Source organism: Erythrolamprus reginae, chromosome 2 (genome assembly GCF_031021105.1).
Source record: "Erythrolamprus reginae isolate rEryReg1 chromosome 2, rEryReg1.hap1, whole genome shotgun sequence".
Lineage (NCBI taxonomy): Eukaryota > Metazoa > Chordata > Lepidosauria > Squamata > Dipsadidae > Erythrolamprus > Erythrolamprus reginae.
The window spans coordinates 8007792-8035199 of record NC_091951.1 but is presented as its reverse complement, the minus strand read 5'-3'; the positions used below and the strand labels follow the sequence as shown (position 1 = coordinate 8035199).

The following is a 27408-nucleotide window of genomic DNA, read 5'->3' as shown; positions in this document are numbered from 1 at the left end:
AAAGTGTTGAGGATAGCAAGGCAGAGATTTTGAATAGATCAATTTAATTTTTAACATATATCTTTATCTCATTCATCCATTAAAAAAAAAATTAGACACCAGATATATATTATATATTTAAAAAATTCTTAACATTGTATTTACTGTATTTATCCTTGTAAATAAAATTTTGTAAAAATAAACAAAAAAAAAGGAAAGATCAAAATCCTGGCAACCTTCCTGGCTTCAGAGAGAAAGCTAAGCATGCGCCGGAGAACTTTTGCCAGCTGTTGGGATGTCAGCGCCGACTATCGTGGGACGCTTCTCTGGCCGCCGTGGCGGAAGTGAGGGTTGCTGCGGGAGTTGTGCCGCTCTAGCACCCCTAGAGCATCTCTCTCTCGTTTTAACCCTCCAATTGCAATCCTCCACGCTAAAGGGCACGGTGAGTTTCCGGGGGGGGGGGATTTGTACTCCTGAAAAAAGTGAAAGCAGTTACTTTTTCTGTGCATGGCAGCTGGGGAAGAATTCCCGCCTCCTGAGCAAGGCTCCTCCACCAGCTGCCACTCTGCCTCGTGCAACTTTTGCTGCGGCTCTTCTCAAGTCTCCATTGCAGCTGAAAAAGGAACTTCGCCTCTTGGGCGCGAAAAAGAAACAGAGCGGAACTTTAAAGGTTAATGGCAGGAAGGTAGGGGACGTGGTCTGGGATATCACTTTGCCTTCCATTTCCTGGAGAGATCGCAGCAGAGGTGCAGAAATCCACCGGGAAAGGTAGGAAGAGTAGGAGTCCCCGGGGGAAGGAGGGGAAATCTTACAGGTTGCAAGCAGAGCCCATCTCCATTTTGCAAAATGCAGCAGTCGTTAACTCCTAACCAGAGCATGCAACATTTCCGCCAGACCAATCCTTGAATGCAGCTCATCTGTCTGGAACCTGCACCACCACATTTCAAACTAAACACCCTAGAAAATGTTTATTTATTTATTTATTATTTATTTATTCATTTGTCCAATACATAGGAAGAAAATAGACATGTAGTAATATATTTATTTTTTATTTATTGTTAGAGTTGAAAGGGACCCTGCAGGTCATCAAGTCCAACCCCCTGCCTGAGCAGGAATCCTAAAGCACCCCAGCCAAGTGGCAGTCCAATCTCCTCTTGAAAGTGTCCAGAGTAGGGGAATTTTACTTTTACCCTTATATATATTACCACATGTCTATTTTTCTTCCTATGTATTTGTGTATTGGACAAATGAATAAATAAAATAAATAAATTCACAACCTCCGCAGGCAGGTTGTTCCACTGGTTGATCGCTCTGACCTTCAGGAAGTCCTTCCTTACTTCTAGGTTGAATCTCTCCTTGGTCAGCTTCAAGCCATTGTTCCTCGTCCGGCCCTCTGGTGCTCTGGAGCAGTGTTTCCCAACCGGTGTGCCGCGGCACAGTAGTGTGCCGCGAGACATGGCCAGGTGTGCCGCGAGAAGCTCAAGCTGGGCGGGGCGCTGCCGGCGCCCCTGCCTGAGTGTCGTCCTGTGGATGGTCTTGGGCTTCACAGTCGCTTCCTGGTTCCCTCTCCTCCCACCGCCTGTGTCTCCCGCCGTCGCCTCCCACCAAGCCGTCGCCCGTTGCCGTGGGTTCCTCGAGTGGGAGCTGCCGCTTCCTTCCGTCCAGCTCAGCCACGCTGCCGTAGAAAGCACAGCGGTTATTGCCACCGCTTCTGCCTCCACTCAGGGAGCCACCGTGGTCACCGTGCCTTTTCCTCTCCCTCAGCTCAACCACGGTGGCTCCCTGAGTGGAGGCAGAGGTGGCGGCAATAACCTCTGCACTTTCTACGGCAGCGTGGCTGGGCTGCCTGGAAGGAAGCGGCAGCTCCGAGGAATGAGGCGCTGGCGGTAGACACAGGCGGAGGGAGGAGAGGGAACCAGGAAGCAACCGTAAAGCCCAAGACCAGCCACAGGACGACCTTCAGCCAGGGGCACCGGAACCGCGCGCAGCCATGGTGGGAGCAGCATGAGGTAGCAACGAGGCGCGAGGACAAGCAGGCAGCTTGGCGGAGGGGAAGCGCTGAGGGGCTCTCCTCCTTCCCCACCCCCGCGCTTCTCTCCCGCCCTGGCTTTCGCTTCGCCCCATGATTTCCCCGCAATTTCATCCAGGCCACCTCTTGCCTCCTTTTGAACTGCGGGGAAATCTGCGGGCAAAGCAAAAGCCAGGGCGGGAGAGAAGCGCGGGGGTGGGGAAGGAGGAGAGCCCCTCAGCGCTTCCCCTCCGCCAAGCTGCCTGCTTGTCCTCGCGCCTTGTTGCTACCTCCTGCCTTTTTCCAGGGGCCTTTGGAAGGCACCCAGGGAAGGGGGGGATTGGGGGTGGCTGCAGCGGCTTCTCGTCCTCCTCATCCGGCTGCTAATGCCCGCCCGGCCCCTCTTGCAGTCCCTTCACGGAGCGCTTTTGTCCCAGGCTGTCAGCGAAAGGGCTGCAGGACAGGCGGGGCAGGCGTTCTTCTCACAGCTGAGGCAGGATTTGGAATGTCGGGGGTGTGTGCGTGCGGGCTCCGCATCCCCCTGCCACCCGGAACATTTAAAATAAGAAAAACCTTCGCCGGCCTCCGCAGAGAAGAAAGGAAGAGAGAGAAAGAGAGACAGAGCAAGAGAGACATAGCAAGAGAGGCAGAGAGAGAAAGAGAAAGAGAAAGAGAGAGAAAGAGAGCTAGCAAGAGAGAGAGAAAGAGACAGAGAAAGAGAGACAGAGAGAGAAAGAAAGAAAGAAAGAGAATGAAAGAGAGATAGCAAGAGAGGCAGAGAGAGCAAGGGAGAGAGAAAGACATATAGGGAGGGAAGGGGGGAGAGAGAAAGAGAGCAAAAAAGAGAGGAAGAAAGAAAGAGGGATGGAGAGAGAGAAAGAAGGGAAGGAAGGAAGAGAGAGAAAGAGTGAGGGAGAAATAGAGCGAAATGGAGGAAGATTTTTTTTTGTCAAAACATTTCTTTAGCTACCCCCCCACCCCCCTGTTCAGTGTTCCCCAGGATTTTGAAAATATGAATAATGTGCCATGGCTCAAAAAAGGTTGGGAAACACTGCTCTGGAGAATAGAGTGACCCCCTCCTCTCTGTGGCAACCCCTCCTATACCTGTATACAGCTATCATGTCCGCTCTGGCCCTCCTTTTCTCAAGGCTATCCATGCCCAGTTCCTGCAGTCTCTCTTCGTAAGTCTTCGTTTCTAGTCCCCTGATCATTTTGGTTGCTCTTTTCTGCACCTTCTCCAGAGTTTCAATGTCTCTTTTGAAGTGTGGTGACCAGAACTGGATGTAGTACTCTAGATGTGGTCTGACCAGGGCGTAGTAGAGTGGTATTAAGACTTCCCTGGTCTTGGAGTGTATCCCCCCCGTTGATGCAGCTTAGAATAATGTTGGCTTTTCTGGTCGCTGCTGCACATTGCTGGCTCATGTTTAGTTGATTATCCACCAAGACTCCAAGATCTCTTTCGCAGTCACTACTGCTAAGTGGGGTTTCTCCCAGGCTGTATGTGTGTCTAGGTTTTTTTTTACCAAGGTGAAGGACTTTGCTCTTGTCGACATTGAACATCATGTTGTTAGTGTGGGTCCATAGTGTTAATCTGTCTAGATCTTTCTGTATTTTGAGCCTGTCCTCTAGGGTGTTGGTTACCCCTGCCAGCGTGGTGTTGTCTGCGAATTTGATTATATATAAGGGTAAAAGTGGACTTAGAGGAGAAGATATATGGAAGGAAGAAAATATATATGATATGTGAGAGAAAGAAAAGACAATTGGACAGGGGACGAAAGGCACACTGGTGCACTTATGTACGGCCCTTACTGACCTCTTAGGAACCTGGAGAGATCACTCTTGGATAGTCTAAGGGAGAAATGTTGGGGGTTAGGGGTTGACACTATTGGGTCTGGTAATGAGTTCCACGCTTCGACTCGATTGTTAAAGTCATATTTTTTACAGTCAAGTTTGGAGCGGTTCGTATTAAGTTTGAATCTGTTGCGTGCTCTTGTGTTGTTGCGGTTGAAGCTGAAGCAGTCATTGACCAGTAGGACGTTGCAGCATATGATTTTTTGGGCAATACTTAAATTGTGTTTTAGGCGCCTTAGTTCTAGGCTTTCTAGGCCCAGGATTGTTAGTCTATTTTTGTAGGATATTCTGTTTCGAGTGGAGGAGTGAAGGGCTCTTCTGGTGAAATATCTTTGGACGTTTTCAAGGGTGTTGATGTCTGAGGTGTGGTATGGGTTCCAGACAAATGAGCAGTAGTCTAGGATGGGTCTGACAAACGTTTTGTAGGCTCTTGTGAGTAGTGTGAAATCACAGATACAGTGGTACCTCAGTTCTCGACCATAATCCGTTCCAGAAGTGTGGTCAAGAACCAATTTAATAATAATAATAATAATAATTTATTAGATTTGTATGCCGCCCCTCTCCGAAGACTCGGGGCGGCTCACAACAAGCGATAAAACAATATTGTACAGGCACAAATCCAATATTAAGAAAAAAACTAAAAACCCTATCAATTTAAAAAACCAAACAACACATACATACCAAACATAAATTATAATAAGCCTGGGGGAAAGGTGTCTCAAATCCCCCATGCCTGGCGGTATAGATGGGTCTTAAGTAGTTTACGGAAGACAAGGAGGGTGGGAGCAGTTCCGGGGGGAGTTGATTCCAGAGGGCCGGGGCCGCCACAGAGAAGGCTCTTCCCCTGGGGCCCGCCAGACGACATTGTTTAGTCGACGGGACCCAGAGAAGGCCGACTCTGTGGGACCTTATCGGCCACTGGGATTCGTGCAGTAGTAGGCGGTTCCGGAGGTATTCTGGTCCAATGCCATGTAGGGCTTTAAAGGTCATGACCAACACTTTGAATTGTGACCGGAAACTGATCAGCAGCCAATGCAGGCCACGGAGTGTTGTAGAAACGTGGGCGAATCTGGGAAGCCCCACGATGGCTCTTGCGGCTGCGTTCTGCACGATCTGAAGTTTCCGAACACTTTTCAAAGGTAGCCCCATGTAGAGAGCGTTGCAGTAATCGAACCTCGAGGTGATAAGGGCATGAGTGACTGTGAGTAATGACTCCCTGTCCAAATAGGGCCGCAACTGGTGCACCAGGCGAACCTGGGCAAACGCCCTCCTCGCCACAGCCGAAAGATGATGTTCCAATGTCAGCTGTGGGTCGAGGAGGACGCCCAAGTTGCGCACCCTCTCTGAGGGGGTCAGTAGTTCCCCCCCCAGGGTAATGGATGGACAGATGGAATTGTCCTTGGGAGGCAACACCCACAGCCACTCCGTCTTGTCTGGATTGAGTTTGAGTTTGTTGACACCCATCCAGTCCCCAACAGCCTCCAGGCACCGGCACATCACTTCCACTGCTTCGCTGACTGGACATGGGGTGGAGATGTACAACTGGGTATCATCCGCATATTGATGATACCTCACCCCATGCCCTTGGATGATCTCACCCAGCGGTTTCATGTAGATATTAAATAGCAGGGGGGAGAGGACCGACCCCTGAGGCACCCCACAAGGGAGAGACCTCGGAGTCGACCTCTGACCCCCCACTAACACCGACTGTGACCGACCGGAGAGGTAGGAGGAGAACCACTGGAGAACAGTGCCTCCCACTCCCAACCCCTCCAGTCGGCGCAGAAGGATACCATGGTCGATGGTATCGAAAGCCGCTGAGAGGTCAAGAAGCACCAGGACAGAGGACAAGCCCCTGTCCCAGGCCCGCCAGAGATCATCCATCAACGCGACCAAAGCAGTTTCCGTGCTGTAACTGGGCCTGAAACCCGACTGTTGAGGCCCTACTGTTGAGGCCCTAGATAATTTGGTCGAGAACCGAAACAACAAGAAATAAACTGCAGCCGTTTAGGCAACGCACGAGCGATCCGCCCTCCCCCTTTATTCCTGACTCCCGAAGAGACAGGCAGGCATCCGCATAATACAATTTACATACCTTTGTGACTGCATTGTGATGGCATATGGGAATGGATCTTGAGGGAGGAGGGGATTGTTATTCTTTTGAAGGGGATTCCCCTTCCATAGAAACGGGATAACTTCCCTTCCAGTGTTTTTTCTGTTTTTTGTCTTTTTTGCTCAGGAGAATCTGGCTCTGCAGTTGCCTATCTCTTTTCATTATGGAAGAACTTGTCAATTGTTATTTGTTTTTGTCTTGTTAGTAAATTTTTTCTGAAATTGGACATAACACTATCGTTAAAAATGTTCACTGCTCTATTTGCTAGGACTTTATCTGGGTGATGTTTTTCAGCAAAATTTGCTATCTCTGCCCATTTAGCACACATTTCATGAATTAAGCCACTTGAAACATTTTCCCTTCTCTCCTCCTCCTCAGAAGATATCTTCGACCATATCCTTCTGCTGCTGTTGTTGTAGGTGCATCAATTCCTCTGTGGCTAACTCGGCAGCATGACCTTCCACAAGTTCATTGACATCCTCTTCTTGAATGTCAAGCCCCATGCTCTTTCCCATGGTCACAATATCATCAATCACAGCAACATTGTCATCAATGACAGGAGCTGGGTCAGGTTCCAAATCCTCAGTGTTCCTTTCTGGTACACATTCTGGCCAAAGTTTTCGCCATGCCGAATTCAATGTGCGATGAGTGACATTACTCCAAGCAGTGTCAATTAAATTCACACAATTCAGGATGTTGAAGTGTTCTTTCCAAAATCCCCTCAGAGTTAGCTGTGTGTCAATTGTCACTTCAAAGCACTTCCGGAAGAGTGCCTTTGTGTAGAGTTTCTTAAAATTACATATGACCTGTTGGTCCATGGGTTGAAGAATAGGCATTGTATTCAAGGGTAAAAATTTCACCTTGATGAAGCTATAGTCATCAACTAGGTCTTCCTCTAAAGCAGGGGGGTGAGCAGGGGCATTGTCCATCACCAAAAGGCATTTCAAAGGCTTTTTTTTTTCTGTTAGGTATTCTTTCACTCGAGGGGCAAAAACTTCACGCACCCACTCTGTGAAGAATTGTCAGGTAACCCAAGCTTTTGTGTTTGACCGCCACATCACACCCAATTTACTTTTCATTACATTGTGCCTTTTAAAGGGCCGGGGGTTGTCGGAATGATAAACAAGCAAGGGTTTAACCTTGCAATCACCATTTGCATTTGCAAATAACAAAAGAGTGAGTCTGTCTTTCATAGGCTTGTGCCCTGGCAGTGATTTTTCCTCTTTTGTTATGTATGTATTGGCTGGCAGTTTTTTCCAAAATAATCCAGTTTCATCACAGTTGAACACTTGCTCAGGAGCAAACCCTTCTGCCCTTACATGATCTCTAAATTCTTTGACAAACTCACCAGCTGCCTTCCGGTTTGAACTAGTCGCCTCCCCATGCCTAGTTACACGATGTATGCCACTTCGCTTTCGAAATTTCTCAAACCAACCCCTGCTGGCTTTAAAGGTAAAAGCACTTTCACTACTTGTACCAGGAGTTTGTTTCTCAAGATCATCGTGTATTTGTAGCGCTTTCTCACAAATACAAGCTTCACTGATACTGTCACCTGCTAACTCTTTTTCTTTAATGTATATAAGGAGCAGCTTCTCCATTTCCTCCATTACCTGAGGCCTTTGCTTGCTTATCAATGTAACACCTTTTGCAACATCAGCAGCCTTTAAACATAGAAACATAGAAGTCTGACGGCAGAAAAAGACTTCCTGGTCCATCTAGTCTGCCCTTATACTATTTTCTGTATTTTATCTTAGGATGGATATATGTTTATCCCAGGCATGTTTAAATTCAGTTACTGTGGATTTATCTACCACGTCTGCTGGAAGTTTGTTCCAAGGATCTACTACTCTTTCAGTAAAATAATATTTCCTCACGTTGCTTTTGATCTTTCCCCCAACTAACTTCACATTGTGTCCCCTTGTTCTTGTGTTCACTTTCCTATTAAAAACACTTCCCTCCTGAACCTTATTTAACCCTTTAACATATTTAAATGTTTCGATCATGTTCCCCTTTTTCCTTCTGTCCTCCAGACTATACAGATTGAGTTCATTAAGTTGTTTCTAATACGTTTTATGCTTAAGACCTTCCATCATTCTTGTAGCCCGTCTTTGGACCCGTTCAATTTTGTCAATATCTTTTTGTAGGTGAGATCTCCAGAACTGAACACAGTATTTCAAATGTGGTCTCACCAGCATTCTATATAGCGGGATCATAATCTCCCTCTTCCTGCTTGTTATACCTCTAGCTATGCAGCCAAGCATCCTACTTGCTTTCCCTACCGCCTGTTCACCCATTTTGAGACTGTCAGAAATCACTACCCCTAAATCCTTTTCTTCTGAAGTATTTGCTAACACAGAACTGCCAATACAATACTCAGATTGAGGATTCCTTTTCCCCAAGTGCATTATTTTACATTTGGAAACATTAAACTGCAGTTTCCATTGCTTTGACCATTTATCTAGTAAAGCTAAATCATTTACCATATTACAGATCCCTCCAGGAATATCAACCCTATTGCACACTTTAGAGTCATCGGCAAATAGGCAAACCTTCCCTACCAAACCTTCCCCTATGTCACTCACAAACATATTAAAAAGAATAGGACCCAGAACAGACCTTTGTGGCACACCGCTTGTAACCTGAGTCTGCTCAGAATACTCGCCGTTAAAGCTTCTTTGTTCTTCAGGAATGTTGAGATAGTTGATTTGGGCATGCCATACTTGACAGCGAGATCTGAGACACCTGTGCCCTTTTCAAATTGGGCAATAATTTCTTTTTTTAGTTCAATTGTTGTCCTCAGAGTTTTTATCTTTCCTTGACGTGCACTATCAGTACTGCTTTTCTTTGGACCCATGTTTAAGTGTCCAATAAGTATAAAATACAGTAAGTGAAAAATAGACAAAAATGGGCAAAACGCTTCCTCTGACACTCCCTCCAATCACACACCCTTTGATCACACTCCCTCCGATCACAGATGTCAAAGAGTCCAATAAGTATACAGTAGTAGTCCAACACAGTAAGTATAATAAGCAAAATACAGTACTGTAAGTGGAAAATAGGCAAAACACTTCCTCCGACACTCCCTCTGATCACACACCCTCTGATCACACTCCCTCCGAGCACAGATTGACTCCTACTGATGATGCAGGCAAGACGCGCCGTTCCATGCTGAACGAAAGCCGCTGGGCTCGGCTGTTCGAATTCCAAAACTTTGTTCGAATTGCAGGGCAAAAGCTTTTCGAATTTCCTGGTCGAAACCCGATTTGTTCGAACTGAGAAGCGTTCGAAAGCGGCAAATCATGTCAGACTAATCTCATTGATTTCTTTGACTATGTCACAAAGGTGTTGGATCAAGGTGGTGCCGTGGATATTGCCTATCTGGACTTCAGCAAAGCCTTTGATACGGTTCCACATAAAGAGCTGATAGATAAATTAGTGAAGATTGGACTTAATCCCTGGATAATTCAGTGGATTTCAAGCTGGCTGAAGCGTAGACATCAGAGAGTTATTGTTAATGGCGAGTATTCTGAGCAGAGACAGGTTACAAGCTGTGTGCCACAAGGGTCTGTTCTGGGTCCTATTCTTTTTAATATGTTTGTGAGTGACATAGGGGAAGGTTTGGTAGGGAAGGTTTGCCTATTTGCCGATGACTCTAAAGTGTGCGATAGGGTTGATATTCCTGGAGGGGTCTGTAACATGGTAAATGATTTAGCTTTACTAGATAAATGGTCAAAGCAATGGAAACTGCAATTTAATGTTTCCAAATGTAAAATAATGCACTTGGGGAAAAGGAATCCTCAATCTGAGTATTGCATTGGCAGTTCTGTGTTAGCAAAAACTTCAGAAGAGAAGGATTTAGGGGTAGTGATTTCTGACAGTCTCAAAATGGGTGAGCAGTGTGGTCGGGCAGTAGGAAAAGCAAGTAGGATGCTTGGCTGCATAGCTAGAGGTATAACAAGCAGGAAGAGGGAGATTGTGATCCCCTTATATAGAGCGCTGGTGAGACCACATTTGGAATACTGTGTTCAGTTCTGGAGACCTCACCTACAAAAAGATATTGACAAAATTGAACGGGTCCAAAGACGGGCCACTAGAATGGTGGAAGGTCTTAAGCATAAATCGTATCAGGAAAGACTTAATGAACTCAATCTGTATACTGTAGTCTGGAGGACAGAAGGAAAAGGGGGGACATGATCGAAACATTTAAATATGTCAAAGGGTTAAATAAGGTTCAGGAGGGAAGTGTTTTTAATAGGAAAGTGAACACAAGAACAAGGGGACACAATCTGAAGTTAGTTGGGGGAAAGATCAAAAGCAACATGAAAAAATATTATTTCACTGAAAGAGTAGTAGATCCTTGGAACAAACTTCCAGCAGACGTGGTTGGTAAATCCACAGTAACTGAATTTAAAAATGCCTGGGATAAACATATATCCATCCTAAGATAAAACACAGGAAATAGTATAAGGGCAGACTAGATGGACCATGAGGTCTTTTTCTGCCGTCAGTCTTCTATGTTTCTATGGGGTGGAGCTCCATTTTTGCTACCCCCACCTGTCTGGGCAGTAGCCCACCCCTGGTAAGGGGTGTTCATAAGTGCACCAGGGTGCCTTCCATCCCCTATCCTAATGTTTCTCTTGTACTAGTATCATGTATATAAATATAATATCTTTGTATACTACCAATACATATGTGACCAAACAAATAAATAAAATCAATCAGAATAGAGCTGGAAGGTTCCTTGGAGATCATCTAGCCCAACCCCACCTACTCAAGCAGGAGAGCTTATCCCATTTCAGACTAGTAACTATCCAATCTCTTATTAAAAACCTCCAGTGATGAAACATTCACAACTTTTGAAGGCAATAATAATAATAATAATAATAATAATTTATTAGATTTGTATGCCGCCCCTTTCCGAAGACTCGGGGTGGCTCACAACAACAATAAACAGTACGGTACAAATCCAATAATTAAAACTATAGTTAAAAAACCCACTATCATTAAAAACAGTCAATACTACCCAATCCTAACCACACATAAATCTTATTATTTTATTTCTTTCCTAATGAGTTTGCACGCATTCTTTGCTTTTGCATTGATTCCTATGCAAACTTTTCTACTTAAGAACCTGGTCACGGAACAAATTAAGTTCTTTAGAGGTACCACTGTAATTCCCCTAAGATTGTCAAAACTATTTACTAAGTCTGCACTACTATGAATCTTCTCATCGTTCCCATCACCCATCTTCTCCCACTAATGACTCTGTGGTTGTAACTTTGTTGCTTGTATCCTTATAATTTATACTGACTGGTTGAAATTCCTGAAATCGGGAACATTCTTCCTATGTTTTGGCCTCCAGCCCCATAAAGGTCATGACCTTTAAAGCCCTACATGGCATTGGACCAGATTACCTCTGGAAACGCCTGCTACCGCACGAATCCCAACAACAGGTTAGGTCCCACAGACTTGGCCTTCTCCGGGTCCCGTCAACTAAGCAATGTCGTTTGGCGGGACCCAGGGGAAGAGCCTTCTCTGTGGTGGCCCCGGCCCTCTGGAACCAACTGCCCCCCACCCTCCCTGTCTTTCGTAAACTACTCAAGACTTACTTATGCCGCCAGGCATGGGGGGAGTTAAGATATTCCTTCCCCCAGGCCATTACAAGTTATGCATGGTATGTTTGTGTGTATGTTTGGTTTTATAATAAGGGTTTCTAGTTGTTTTATTAATTGGATTGTTACATGTTGTTTTTTATCACTGTTGTTAGCCGCCCCGAGTCTACGGAGAGAGGCGGCATACAAATCCAATAAAATAATAATAATAATAATAATAATAATAATAATAATAATAATAATAATAATAATAATCTTTGTTGTTCTTCTCTGCGCTCCTTCCAGGGTCTTGTGGAGGTAATTTTCAGATTTCTTTGAGAAGAAAACCCCCCGAATGGCTCAGAAAATCCTTTTTAGTCAAACGGGTCCTATGAGTGGAAAACCTTCTGCCGGTCCAAGGGATCCTTTGGTGCTGTGGAATCACATGGAGAACAAGGAGCCACGATACACAGCAGGAGAAGGAGAAGGGTTCCACCCTGTCGTGCCTGGGGCTCCCAGGGAAGTCTGGACCCAGGCCAAGCAGAACGTCCAGGCCGAAGAAGCCAGCTGGGTTGCGCAACATCGCCATATCCGTCAATTCTGCTTCCAAGAGGCCGAAGGGCCGCGAGACATTTGCAGCCGTCTCTACCACCTCTACCATCAGTGGCTCAAGCCAGAAATACACACCAAAGCCCAGATGCTGGACTTGGTGATCCTGGAGCAGTTCCTGACCATCCTTCCTCTGGAAGTGGAAAACTGGGTACGGGAATGTGGAGCGGAGACCAGTTCCCAGGCGGTGGCCCTTGCGGAAGGCTTTCTCCTTAACCAGGCCGAAGAGAAGAGGCTGGGAAAGCTGCAGGTGGGGAATTTCTTCTCGTTTCAAATTGAAAGGTTAATGGAGCTGCAATTATTCGAAAGTAGAATAGAATAGAATGTTTTATTGGCCAAGTGTGATTGGACACACAAGGAATTTGTCTTGGTGCATATGCTCTCAGCTTACATAAAAGAAAAAGATACATTTGTCAAGAATCATGTGGTACAACACTTAATGATTGTCATAGGGATCAAATAACCAACGAAGAAGCAATATTAATAAAAAATCTTAGGATATAAGCAACAAGTTACAGTCATACAGTCAACATGGAAAGAAATGGGTGATAGGAATGATGAGAAAAACTAGTAGAATAGAAGTGCAGATTTAGTAGAAAGTCTGACAGTGTTGAGGGAATTATTTGTTTAGTAGAGTGGTGGGAAAAAACTGTTCTTGTGTCTAGTTGTCTTGGTGTGCAGTGCTCTGTAGCGACGTTTTGAGGGTAGGAGTTGAAACAGTTTGTGTCCAGGATGTGAGGGGTCAGTAAATATTTTCCCTGCCTTCTTTTTGACTCGTGCAGTATACAGGTCCTCAATGGAAGGCAGGTTGGCAGCAATTGTTTTTTCTGGGTGACACTGGAAAAACAGATAAACAGGATGAAGAATAGGGAATTAATTTTTATAAAGTGGAATAGGAGCAGTGGAAGTGATGTGCTGGTGCCTGGAGGCTGTTGGGGCCTGGATGGGTGTCAACAAACTCAAACTCAACCCAGACAAGACGGAGTGGCTGTGGGTCTTGCCTCCCAAGGACAATTCCATCTGTCTGTCCATTACCCTGGGGGGGGGAACTACTGACCCCCTCAGAGAGGGTTCGCAACTTGAGTGTCCTCCTCGATCCACAGCTGACATTGGAACATCATCTTTCGACTGTGGCAAGGGGGGCGTTTGCCCAGGTTCGCCTGGTGCACCAGTTGCGGCCCTATTTGGACCGAGAGTCACTGCTCACAGTCACTCATGCCCTCATCACCTCGAGGTTCGATTACTGCAACGCTCTCTACATGGGGCTCTACCTTTGAAAAGTGTTCGGAAACTTCAGATCGTGCAGAACGCAGCCGCGAGAGCCATCGTGGGGCTTCCAAGATTCGCCCATGTTTCCTCAACACTCCGTGGCTTGCATTGGCTGCCGATCAGTTTCCGGTCACAATTCAAAGTGTTGGTCATGACCTTTAAAGCCCTACGTGGCTTTGGACCAGACTACCTCCAGAACCGCCTGCTACCGCACGAATCCCAGCGACCGATACGGTCCCACAGAGTTGGCCTTCTTCGGGTCCCGTCGTTTGGCGGGGCCCAGGGGAAGAGCCTTCTCTGTGGTGGCCCCGGCCCTCTGGAACCAACTCCCCCCGGAGATTAGAATTGCCCCCACCTTTCCTGTCTTTCGTAAACTACTCAAGACGCGGCTTCCCTTTCTCATCTCACGTTCCCGGCACTGCTGCTGCTCTAAGGAAAGCCTCTGCTGCCGTCGCTACTCTCGGGAAAGAGAAAGTTGGTGTAACTGCTTAAAGGGAAGACGAACCACTGAGGAAAGGAGCCCCCCCGAAACTGACAGTATTGCAGCCGCCCCCCCACTCCCTACAGCTTGGAGTGGAAGGGTGTAGGAAGGGTGGGGCGGTTGCAATACCGTCAATTTCGGGGAGGCTCCTTTCCTCAGTGGTTCGTCTTCCCTTTAAGCAGTTACACCAACTTTCTCTTTCCCGAGAGTAGCGACGGCAGCAGAGGCTTTCCTTAGAGCAGCAGCAGCGCCGGGAACGTCAACGGCTTCCCTTTCTCATCTCACGTTCCCGGCGCTGCTGCTGCTCTAAGGAAAGCCGCGGCCGCCGTCGCTACTGCCGGGAAAGAGAAAGTTGGTGTAACTGCTTAAAAGGAAGAAGACGAACCACTGAGGAAAGGAGCCCCCCCCCCGAAACTGCCCCCACCCTTACTACAGCTTGGAGTGCTTAGACCTCATATCTTTATCCCATAGGAAATAAAGGAAATAGGGGCTGGAAACCAATTAAACCCATTTCCATTATTTCCTATGGGATAAATTAATTCGGTACTCGACCAAATCGGTCCTCGACCACACTTCTGGAACGAATTGTGGTCGAGAACCGAGGTACCACTGTACTTTGCTCTTGGGTTAAAATGGTTTATACAAGAAACACCCCCAATAAATATATGGGATAAATATGGATCCATCCTAAGATAAAATACAAGAAATATTATAAGGGCAGACTAGATGGATCGTGAGGCCTTTTTCTGCCGTCAATCTTCTATGTTTCTAAGCTCAGAGAGCACCATTTCAATCCTGAGCTTCAAATATTCTCCTTTATTGGAATATATTTTTCTTCCTTTTTTGGCAAATTTATTCCATTGTTCTTTCCAAATAATTTTCCAGGGGAGTAGTAGCATCAGGAGAAAATTTTATTTCTGTATTAGATGGGTGATTATTCTTCCTAGCAATTTTGAAAGACATAAGTCCAGGCCTTCTTCCCAGGATGTATTATGAAGTTTAAGGCAGAGGTCAGTTACCAATTTTTACTTTTTCTCTATTACTGTTACTTCACATTCAGGAACCCTCCATGGACACATTTGATGGACCCTCTAAAATACAGGGAGATACACCATATCATTCTCAGGATCTGGAGGATACATCACTAGGTAAGGAAGGATCTAATCTAATAGAAATCTAATTAATAATAAATAAATAAACAAATCTTGATGAAAGTCCTTAAGAGTTTGCACTATTTGAGCTACTTTCATTTTCAACTGCTTTGTGTGGTGGGGGAGAATTCTTTTTTTTTCCCAGGTATAAAATTTTTCTTTATTTTTATTTCACAATACAATAAAACAACATAAGCAATAAAAAACACAGAATCAATGCTTAAAATAATAATTAATCATATTTCTTAGATATGTTAAACATTCGGAGAGAGAAAAAAGCACTAATAATACTTTCAATATGTACTTTTTATCCTCTTCTTTGCTAAGTTAATTAAAATTAACCACACATGAGATATATTTCATCTACAAATAACAATATTATAAAATCCATCCCCTTATATTCCCTTTTTTCTATTTATAATAAAATATACATAGAAATATAGAAGTCTGACAGCAGAAAAAGACCTCATGGTCCATCTAGTCTGCTCTTTTACTATTTCTTGTATTTTATCTTACAATGGATATATGTTTATCCCAGGCATGTTTAAATTCAGTTACTGTGGATTTATCTACCACATCTGCTGGAAGTTTGTTACAAGGATCTACTACTCTTTCAGTAAAATAATATTTTCTCATGACTTAATGAACTCAATCTGTATAGTCTGGAAGACAGAAGGAAAAGGGGGGACATGATCGAAACATTTAAATATGTTAAAGGGTTAAATAGGGTTCAGGAGGGAAGTGTTTTTAATAGGAAAGTGAACACAAGAACAAGGGGACACAATCTGAAGTTAGTTGGGGGAAAGATGAAAGGCAACATGAGAAAATATTATTTTACTGAAAGAGTAGTAGATCCTTGGAACAAACTTCCAGCAGACGTGGTTGGTAGATCCACAGTAACCGAATTTAAACATGCCTGGGATAAACATATATCCATTGTAAGATAAAATACAGGAAATAGTGTAAGGGCAGACTAGATGGACCATGAGGTCTTTTTCTGCCGTCAGTCTTCTATGTTTCTATCTTTCCCTCAACTAACTTCAAATTGTGTCCCCTTGTTCTTGTGTTCACTTTCCTATTAAAAACACTTCCCTCCTGGACCTTATTTAACCCTTTAACATATTTAAATGTTTCGATCATGTCCCCCCCTTTTCCTTCTGTCCTCCAGACTAAACAGATTGTGTTCATTAAGTCTTTCCTGATACGTTTTATGCTTAAGACCTTCCACCATTCTTGTAGCCCGTCTTTGGACCCGTTCAATTTTGTCAATATCTTTTTGTAGGTGAGGTCTCTAGAACTGAACACAGTATTCCAAATGTGGTCTCACCAGCGCTCTATATAAGGGGATCACAATCTCCCTCTTCCTGCTTGTTATACCTCTAGTTATGCAGCCAAGCATCCTACTTGCTTTCCCTACTGCCTGACTGCACTGTTCACCCATTTTGAGACTGTCAGAAATCACTACCCCTAAATCCTTTTCTTAAACATCTTAACTCAATATCTAATTTAATCCTTTCATCTCTGTGTTGACTCCTTATCCAATTCTGCCACCAGTCCTTGTTTTGTCGTCTGGAACTTTAATAGATTAAAATTAAATCATCATGTATTTCTTCAAAAGTATGTAAAAGAAAATACTTCTCAATTATTTTTAATTCAATTCAATTCAATTTATTAGATTTGTATGCCACCCCTAGACTCGGGGCAGCTACAAGAATGGGCTACAAGAATGGTGGAAGGTCTTAAGCATAAAACGTATCAGGAAAGACTTAATGAACTCAATCTGTATAGTCTGGAGGACAGAAGGGAAAGGAGGGACATGATCGAAACATTTAAATATGTTCAGGAGGGAAGTGTTTTCAATAGGAAAGTGAACACAAGAACAAGGGGACACAATCTGAAGTTAGTTGGGGGAAAGATTAGAAATAACATGAGAAAATATTATTTTACTGAAAGAGTAGTAGAGCTTGGAACAAACTTCCAGCAGATGTGGTCGGTAAATCCACAGTAACTGAATTTAAACATGCCTGGGTTAAACATATATCCATCCTAAGATAAAATACAATAAATAGTATAATATAGTATAATAGTATAAAATAGTATACGGAGTAGTATACGGAGAGGGGCGGCATACAAATTTAATAAATTAATAAATTTAATAAATAAATAATAGTATATGATAAAACTTTTCCCCAAATCTTATAGTAATCACACTCCTCTTTATCTTTAAGTTTTAAAGTAAGCCTATTCATTTCGACACAGTCTAAAATCTTACGTAATTTTTCTCTTTCGTCTGGAATTTTTTTCAGCTTCCAATTTTGGGCATATGCTATTCTAGCTGGGGAGGGTGTCCTGTCGGGCTCTCTGGTAGACTCCTCCCAAAAATTCACAGGTACAAATTTCAGACACACACACGTTTGAAAATTCAAAACAATGTTCTTTATAATGAAAATTCACTTAAACTAAGCCCTCTTTTGGTATAGCCAAGAGCACTCGCTCCAAACAAACTGATAATTTGTACAAGTCCCTTATCAGTTCTGTTATACTTATCTTGCAGCTGTGAGGCAATTCACAGTCCTTCTTCTTTCACAAAGTGAAACACACTTTGCTCTGGTTTAGTTTCAAAGCGGGGAAAAATCAGCACACAAAAGGTCAAAGTCAGTAAGGCAGTCACGAAACACAACGATCAGATAATCCTCCACAATGGCCAAACCCACAGGCTGCTATTTATAGCAGCCTCACTAATGACCACAGCCCCACCCAACCACAGGTGGCCTCATTTTCTTTGATAATAATCTCTCAGTTGTTGCTGCCTATGCATCGTTCTCCGCATGCGTGGCTGTATCATTAACTCTTGTTCCGAATCCAAGGAGGAGCTAGATAATTGATCTCCTTCTGAGCTGTCTGCCCCACTCTCCTCCCTGTCACTCATGTCTTCTTGGTCAGAGGAGCCTTCATCAGCAGATTCCACCGGGGGCAAAAGAGGCCTGCAGCATGTGGATGTCTCCCCCACATCCACAGTCCTTGGGGCAGGAGCAGGGGCAGAGCTAACCACAACAGGAGAGGAGGAATTCTGAATGCATTGAAGAGATCTCAAAGGTGCTCCCCTGCTAAAAGTGTTTGTTTGCTCCCGAATGCTGGAGGCATTTTAAGGCTGCTTTTTTTTTTTTGTCTTACTCACAGAGAATAGAATGAGACCGACGGTCCCTGTGGAAAAATCTCTTCTTTCTCGGGGTGCAGAATCCACAATTCTACTTCCAGCTCAGGTAGGAGGACAACGCGCCTGTGCTGGTAGACTAGAGGGATATTGAGCTTGGATTAAGATTTTTTTTTTTTTAGAGATTGCATTAGCGGGAATGTAGACAGAGATTGCACTTTGGGTAATGTGACATGTGACCAAATCCGTGTGTTCTTATTGGCCATCGAGCTATACCTTGGCTGCTGGGTAACAGGTGGTGGGGTGCGCAGCAGGTAGAGTGCTGTACTGCAGGCCACTGAAGCTGACTAGTGGTACTTGGCACACTGGGCGCAGTGCCAAAGGATCTCAGCAGACATTTGAAAACCATGGGAATTGACAAAATCTCCATGTGTCAATTGCAAAAGGTCGCTTTACTGGGGTCGGCAAACATAATTCGCCGCTTCCTAGGTGCTTGGGAAGCGCCCGACTGGTGATGAAATACGAAATCCAGCATAGTGATCTCGTTTGCTGTGTTGCATTGACATCATAATAATAATAATAATAATAATAATAATAATAATAATAATAATAATAATAATAATAATTCCTCAGAAAGCAGGTCCCACAGAGTTGGCCTTCTCCGGGTCCCATCAACTAAGCAATGTCGTTTGGTGGGACCCAGGAGAAGAGCCTTCTCTGTGGCGGCCCCGACCCTCTGGAACCAGCTTGCCCCAGATATCAGAGTTGCCCCCACCCTCCTTGCCTTTCGCAAGCTCCTTAAAACCCACCTCTGTCGTCAGGCATGGGGGAATTGAAATTTCCCTTCCCCCTAGGCTTATAGAATTTATACATGGTATGCTTGTATGTATGAGTGGTTCTTTAAATTGGGGTTTTTTAGATTATTTTTAATATTAGATTTGTTTTCATTGTCTTTCCATTGTTGTTAGCCACCCCGAGTCTTCGGAGAGGGGCTGCATACAAATCTAATTAATTAATTAATTAATTAATTAATAAACAAACAAACAAACTAACTCTGTTATGCATCTTGGCTTGGGAGAGTTCTGAGGGGAGACAAGTTGAGAACTTTCCCTCAGTCTCTGTGTTAATAAAAAACTGTTCTTTCTCCTACAGGAAGAAGTGGGGGTCCGTTTCACGAAGGAGGAATGGGCTCTTCTGGATTCCAGCCAAAGAGCCCTGCATGGAGAAGTCATGATGGAGACTTCAAGGATCTTGGCCTGTCTCAGTAAGAGGCTCTCTGTGTTTTTGTTCCAGATTGAACAATGTAAATTGTTGGTATGTCTCGGTATAGCTAGGCTATGAGACCTTCGACATACACTGAGCAGAGATTAAGAAGAGTGTGGATGTGTGTGTGTTATAGCCAATAATGACACAGACTTAGTTATGCAGATTAAGTACTATTTACATATATACATAAAACAGAAACAATCCATAAACTGCACATAGCAAGCACTAAGCAATACAATATAAACTGCATATAACAAGCACTAAGCAATACACACTCCCCCCTCAAGGTAAAGACAAAGGTGAATGAGCAATTCAGCATCATTGTAGGAGAGAGTACTGGCGCCCTCTTATGGCGAACCAGCCAAAACTCTTAAAGTGATATTACCGTATATACTTGAGTATAAGCCAAGTTTTTCAGCCCCAAAAATGGGCTGAAAAACCCGACCTCGGCTTATACTCGGGTCACCACAAGAGGGTGCTGGGTCACCACAAGAGGGTGCACCGCGGGAGCCCGGCAGACATTGCTGGCTTGGGTGGGTGTGGGAAAGGGCAAAGTGCGGCGGCAAAGGGCGCTCCGAGCGAAGTGGCTGTGGCAAGAGTGGGGCAGTTGCCTCCTCTCCCCGGCTCTAGCAAAGACACCAGCCAACTGCGAGAGGGGAAAAAGGCGATGGGAAGCCGGTGAGGGCAGTTGGCTGGCGCCTTTGCTGGAGCCGCGGAGAGGAAGCAACTGCCCCACCCTTCCCACAGCCACTTCGCTCGGAGCGCCCTTTGCCTTTCCTCTTAGAGCTGGAGCTTCTGTCTTCTTGCAGGTGCCTTCCCTTCCCCGGCTCCAGCAAAGGTGCCAGCCAACTGCTCTGACAGCGTGCGAGAGGGGGAAAAAGGCGATGGTGAGGTCGGCAGTGGATTCCTGCTTCATGGGTCCCCCCCCACCTCACCGGCTTCCCATCGCCTTTTTCCCCTCTCGCACGCCGTCGCCCTTTGCCTTTCCTCTTAGAGCTGGAGCCGGGGGACAGAAACGCTGGTGGGGTGGGCGGGGGGAGAGAAAGGGCACACACAGACACGGGCTCTCTCTTCTTCCCCGCTGCCCAAAAGCCTTTAGCCAATAGGGGAAGGAAGTACCGGTACATATAATCCAAGCTGAAGGAACTGAGTGCGCACAAGAGAGAGGCAGAGAGAGATAGGAAGGGACGCGAAGGTATTGGTGCTCATTGCCTCTGAAAGAGAATGAGACCCAGGGGGGAGCATGGACTTACGGTAGATGCACGTGATGGGAAGAAAGCGGCCAATGAGGAGAAGGGTACCGTAGTCTAAAATCTCTATTCCAGAGGAACTTTAGTGTGAGGGGGAGAGGGAGAGAAGCGTTGGCAACACGCACGCATGTTATAACCCACCAAGGGTGCTGCTTTGGTTTCCCCGCGGATGCCTGCAGGAGCTAGAGGCAACACATCCATTCTTTGCAAGTGAGCAAAAAGGGCAGAGATCGCACGATCAAACTGGTAGGGACAACTAAGGCATGATTTGTGTCTGAATCAGCATGGCTTTACTGAAGGCAAATCATGTCAGACTAATCTCATTGATTTCTTTGACTATGTCACAAAGGTGTTGGATCAAGGTGGTGCCGTGGATATTGCCTACCTGGACTTCAGCAAAGCCTTTGATACGGTTCCACATAAAGAGCTGATAGATAAATTAGTGAAGATTGGACTTAATCCCTGGATAGTTCAGTGGATTTCAAGCTGGCTGAAGCATAGACATCAGAGAGTTATTGTTAATGGCGAGTATTCTGAGCAGAGACAGTTTACAAGCGGTGTGCCACAAGGGTCTGTTCTCAAAATGGGTGAACAGTGCAGTCAGGCGGTAGGGAAAGCAAGTAGGATGCTTGGCTGCATAGCTAGAGGTATAACAAGCAGGAAGAGAGAGATTGTGATCCCCTTATATAGAGCGCTGGTGAGACCACATTTGGAATACTGTGTTCAGTTCTGGAGATCTCACCTACAAAAAGATATTGACAAAATTGAACGGGTCCAAAGACGGGATACAAGAATGGTGGAAGGTCTTAAGCATAAAACGTATCAGGAAAGACTTCATGGACTCAATCTGTATAGTCTGGAGGACAGAAGGAAAAGGGGGGACATGATCGAAACATTTAAATATGTTAAAGAGTTAAATAAGGTTCAGGAGGGAAGTGTTTTTAATAGGAAAGTGAACACAAGAACAAGGGGACACAATCTGAAGTTACCGTATATACTCGAGTATAAGCCGAGTTTTTCAGCCCAAAAAATGGGCTGAAAAACACAGCCTCGGCTTATACTCGGGTCATTGACAAAGTCACCACACGAGGGCGCCATTGCTTGAGCCAGAGCGAGGAGGCACCAGCTTTTGTCCCCTCTCCCACGCCATAGTTCCTCTCCCTAGCTCAAGCAGAGGCAGCCATTTGCTCCAACCGAGAGGGGAAAAAAGCAATGGTGAGTAACTATTCCTTGCTCTCTCTGCATTGGAATTTTGTGGTAGTTGCTGTCCTTGCTTGGATAGGATCTAATAATGTGTTATGAGGCAGAGCTAGACAGGAATTCTTTTTCTATCTGTCTATCTTTCTATCTATCTATTTTTCTATCTAACTATTTTTCTATCTATCTATCTATCTGTATCTATTTCTATCTATCTATCTATCTATCTATTTTTCTATCTGTCTGTCTATCTATCTGTCTATCTATCTTTCTATCTATATCTATCTGTATCTATCTATCTATCTATCTGTATCTATTTCTATCTATCTATCTATCTATCTATTTTTCTGTCTGTCTGTCTGTCTGTCTGTCTGTCTATCTATCTATCTATTTGGTTTTCTATGCTGATAACCTCACAGCAGCTAATGCTGAAGCTCTTCTTTGGATACACTTATTTATTTGTTTGTTTGTTTGTTTATTTATTTAATTGGATTTGTATGCAATCCCTCTCCAAGGACTCAGGGTGGCTCACAGCATATATAAAAACAGAACAATAATGTAAATCCAATTAATGATGAGAAGGAATCCAGTTTTGAAGGATTTTAACTCTTAGGTTTTAGCTTTGTTCCTGATCGAGCTACTTTTTTTACTTTTTAATTTATTGTTAATATTGTTAATTTGTTTACCCTCTTTTAAATTTACAGAGCTAATTTACTGGTTTTCTTTAAAATAAATATTCTAAAACATGTCTCAATTAATGTAATTTTATAAGTTACCAGTAGCCACTGCATTTTCTAACCTCGGCTTATACTCAGGTCAATACGTTTTCCCAGTTTTTGTGGCAAAAATTGGTGCCTCGGCTTATACTCGGGTCGGCTTATACTCGAGTATATACGGTAGTTGGGGGAAAGATCAAAAGCAACGTGAGGAAATATTATTTCACTGAAAGAGTAGTAGATCCTTGGAACAAACTTCCAGCAGACGTGGTTGGTAAATCCACAGTAACTGAATTTAAATATGCCTGGGATAAACATAGATCCATCCTAAGATAAAATACAGGAAATAGTATAAGGGCAGACTAGATGGACCATGAGGTCTTTTTCTGCCGTCAGTCTTCTATGTTTCTATGTTTCTAAAAAAATGGCTGGAACAGGTTTGGAACGGACGGCCAGGAGCAGCCTTAAAGAAAAAACCATCATTGCTTGTTTGGGATATGTTCAGAGCCCACACGTCTGATGACATTAAAAAAACTGGCAAAGTCTTCTCAAGTTACTTTGGCCGTTATTCCAGGTGGGCTTACATCTGTATTGCAGCCCCTAGATATTTCCTTAAATAAACCTTTCAAAGACCGTGTTAGGAAGATGTGGCATGAATGGATGTCATCTGGTCAAGCCCATCTGACAATAGTCGGAAATCTGAAGACGCCCGACATAGAACTAATAGCAAAATGGGTCCGTGATGCATGGGAAGACATTCCAGAGGACATGGTGCAACGCGCTTTCAAAAAATGTGGCATTAGTAATGCCATGGATGGCAGTGAAGACAGTGCTTTGTTTGAGAATGATGGCAGTGATGGTGATGACTGTTAGCTCAATGATGACAATGTCTATGCTGATTACCTCACCGCAGCTAATGCTGAAGCTCCATTTGGAGAAACAGATGAGGAGGAGGAATCCTGTTTTGAAGGATTTTAACTCCTAGGTTTTAGCTTGGTTGCTGATTGAACTACTTTTTTTACTTTTTAATTTATTTAATTTTATTTAATTTATTGTAAATACAGTGGTACCTCATGATACGAACTTAATTGGTTCCAGGAGGAGGTTCGTAAGGCGAAAAGTTCGTAAGATGAAACAATGTTTCCCATAGGAATCAATGTAAAAGCAAATAATGCGTGCAAATCCTTCAGGAAAATCCCAAACTTTAGAAGGGAGGCGAAAAGAGGGCAGGGAGGAGCAGCGAAAGGGGGCGGGTGGAAGAAGCAAGGCTAGGCTAAAGGGTGAGTGGGAAGGAAGAAAGGCAAGGGGGTGCCCCTCCCTTTTCTTTCTTCAAAAGACACCGTTTCAGTGCCTTTGCAAGCACGTTGTTCTCTGCAAAATCTTTCCTCTTCCAAGCTGCCCCTCCCTTTTCTTTCTTCAAAAGACACCCTTTCAGTGCCTTTGCAAGCACCTTGTTCTCTGAAAAATCTTTCTTCCTCCAAGCCGCCCCTCCCTTTTCTTTCTTGAAAAGACACCCTTTCAGTGCCTTTGCAAGCAGGCTGTTCTCCTAATTTTTAAAATGCAGCCTTTCCCCCTCCAAGCCGCCCCTCCCTTTTCTTTCTTCAAAAAAGGGGGGAAAAGAAACCCCTGCATCCCAGCAGCAGCTGCTTGGGTTCGTAAGGTGAAAATAGTTCGGAAGAAGAGGCAAAAAAATCGTATCTTGAAAAGTTCGTTAGAAGAGGCGTTCGTAAGATGAGGTACCTCTTTACCAGATTGCTTTTATTTACCCTCTTTGAAATAAATATTTGTTTACTATTTTTGAAATAAATATTCTAAAACATTTAATCTACTGATGTCTCAATTAATGTAATTTTATTGGTTTCCATTTTTATAAGTTACCAGTAGCCACTGCATTTTCTAACCTCGGCTTATACTCGGGTCAATAAGTTTTCCCAGGGGGTTTTTGTGTGGCAAAAATTGGTGCCTCGGCTTATACTCGGGTCGTCTAATACTCGAGTATATATGGTACTACTTAAATGCAAGAAACTACAATAGGCAGTTTAACATGGCAATCCCAAATAACCATGTACCATGTACTAACATAAATCTATGGTTAAAAACTATCAGCCTGTCAGTTATTTCCAAGAAATTCCTGATTATTATTATTTATTTATTTATTTATTTATTTATTTATTTATTTATTGGATTTGTATGCCGCGCCTCTCCGCAGAATCGGGGCGGCTAACAACAGTGGTAAAACAACATGGATAATCCAATTAATAAAAACAACTAAAAAACCCTTATTATAAAAAACCAAACATAAACACAAACATACCATGCATAACTTGTAATAGCCTAGGGGAAAAGGATAACTTAACTCCCCCATGCCTGGCGACAAAGGTGGGTCTTAAGTAATTTGCGAAAAACAAGGAGGGTGGGGCCCGTTCTAATCTCTGTGGGGAGTTGGTTCCAGAGGGCCGGGGCCGCCACAGAGAAGGCTCTTCCCCTGGGGCCCGCCAAACAACATTGTTTGGTCGACGGAACCCGGAGAAGGCCAACTCTGTGGGACCTTATCGGCCGCTGGGATTCATGCGGTAGAAGACGGTTCTGGATGTATTCTGGCCCAATGCCATGTAGTGAGTGACATAGGGAAAGGTTTGGTAGGGAAGGTTTGCCTATTTGCCGATGACTCTAAAGTGTGCAATAGGGTTGATATTCCTGGGGGCGTCTGTAATATGGTAAATGATTTAGCTTTACTAGATAAATGGTCAAAGCAATGGAAACTGCAATTTAATGTTTCCAAATGTAAAATAATGCACTTGGGGAAAAGGAATCCTCAATCTGAGTATTGTATTGGCAGTTCTGTGTTAGCAAATACTTCAAAAGAAAAGGATTTAGGGGTAGTGATTTCTGAAAATGGGTGAACAGTGCAGTCAGGCGGTAGGGAAAGCAAGTAGGATGCTTGGCTGCATAGCTAGAGGAATAACAAGCAGGAAGAGGGAGATTATAATCCCGCTATATAGAGTGCTGGTGAGACCACATTTGGAATACTGTGTTCAGTTCTGGAGACCTCACCTACAAAAAGATATTGACAAAATTGAACGGGTCCAAAGACGGGCTACAACTCAATCTGTATAGTCTGGAGGACAGAAGGAAAAGGGGGGACATGATCGAAACATTTAAATATATTAAAGGGTTAAATAAGGTCCAGGAGGGAAGTGTTTTTAATAGCAAAGTGAACACAAGAACAAGGGGACACAATCTGAAGTGAGTTGGGGGTAAGATCAAAAGCAACATGAGAAAATATTATTTTACTGAAAGAGTAGTAGATCCTTGGAACAAACTTCCAGCAGACGTGGTAGATAAATCCACAGTAACTGAATTTAAACATGCCTGGGATAAACATAGATCCATCCTAAGATAAAATACAGAAAATAGTATGAGGGCAGACTAGATGGACCATGGGGTCTTTTTCTGCCGTCAGACTTCTATGTTTCTATGTTTCTATGTAGGGCTTTAAAGGTCATGACCAACACTTTGAATTGTGACCGGAAACCGATTGGCAGCCAGTGCAGGCCGCGGAGTGTTGCAGAAACGTGGGTGAATCTAGGAAGCCCCACGATAGCTCTCGCGGCCGCATTCTGCACGATCTGAAGTTTCCAAACACTTTTCAAAGGTAGCCCCATGTAGAGAGCGTTGCAGTAATTGAACCTCGAGGTGATAAAGGAATGAGTGACTGTGAGCAATGACTCCCTGTCCAAATAGGGCCGCAACTGGTGCACCAGGCGAACCTGGGCAAACGCCCCCCTCGCCACAGCCGAAAGATGATGTTGCAATTATCCAGTTTTCTGACTGGAAGAAACAGAAGGAAACTTTTCAACATGATAGTAACCCTGGCACAGAACCACATCAGCTTCAAGGAAGTTCAAGAAGAACATGTGGTTTTCTCAAAATTATTCTGGAAGGATGGACAGTTCTCCGGTCACAATTTCTTTAAACAATTTTGCTGATCACTCATATTTTGATATCACCTTCCTGTCAGCAAAATAATACTGATAGAAACCAGAAAAGTTTACTGAATAGTTTTCCCTCGTACTTCAAGAAATAAGATTATGTGTTTGTCTGTGCAGTGGTTTCCAAAATAATTTAATCTAATCTTAATTGTATCATTTATTTATTCTTTCATCCATTAATCTAGCCATATCTTTATCATTCATTTACCATTTATTTTTTCACCTATTTCAGAATTGTAGTAAGGTTTGCCTTTTTTTGCTTATTTGTTACTTTTATATATATATATAGAAACATAGAAGACTGACGGCAGAAAAAGACCTTATGGTCCATCTAGTCTGCCCTTATACTATTTCCTGTATTTTATCTTAGGATGGATATATGTTTATCCCAGGTATGTTTAAATTCAGTTACTGTGGATTTACCAACCACGTCTGCTGGACGTTTATTCCAAGGATCTACTACTCTTTCAGTAAAATAATATTTTCTCACATTGCTTTTGATCTTTCCCCCAACTCACTTCAGATTGTGTCCCCTTGTTCTTGTGTTCACTTTCCTATTAAAAACACTTCCCTCCTGAACCTTATTTAACCCTTTAACATATCTAAATGTTTTGATCATGTCCCCCCTTTTCCTTCTGTCCTCCAGACTATACAGATTGAGTCCATGAAGTCTTTCCTGATACGTTTTATGCTTAAGACCTTCCACCATTCTGTAGCCCGTCTTTGGACCCGTTCAATTTTGTCAATATCTTTTTGTAGGTGAGGTTTCCAGAACCGAACA

At 43.9% G+C, this 27408-nt stretch overlaps 1 protein-coding gene across 2 annotated transcripts in view; it reads left to right on the top strand.

Annotated features, from left to right (window-relative positions):
- Nucleotides 1-466: 466 nt before the first annotated feature.
- Nucleotides 467-27408, top strand: part of LOC139159673 (zinc finger and SCAN domain-containing protein 31-like) — a 34243-nt gene continuing 7301 nt past the window's right edge. The window contains exons 1-5 of one of the 2 annotated variants that reach the window (XM_070736996.1): nt 467-747; nt 11849-12401; nt 14962-15049; nt 18233-18315; nt 19359-19470. In XM_070736996.1, coding sequence (XP_070593097.1) covers nt 11898-12401; nt 14962-15049; nt 18233-18315; nt 19359-19470 — 787 coding nt within the window. In that variant the 5' untranslated portion in view covers nt 467-747; nt 11849-11897. Of the gene's footprint in view, nt 748-6919; nt 6978-11848; nt 12402-14961; nt 15050-18232; nt 18316-19358; nt 19471-27408 lie in introns of those variants that run through there. The other variant, XM_070736995.1, reaches the window with a different exon arrangement.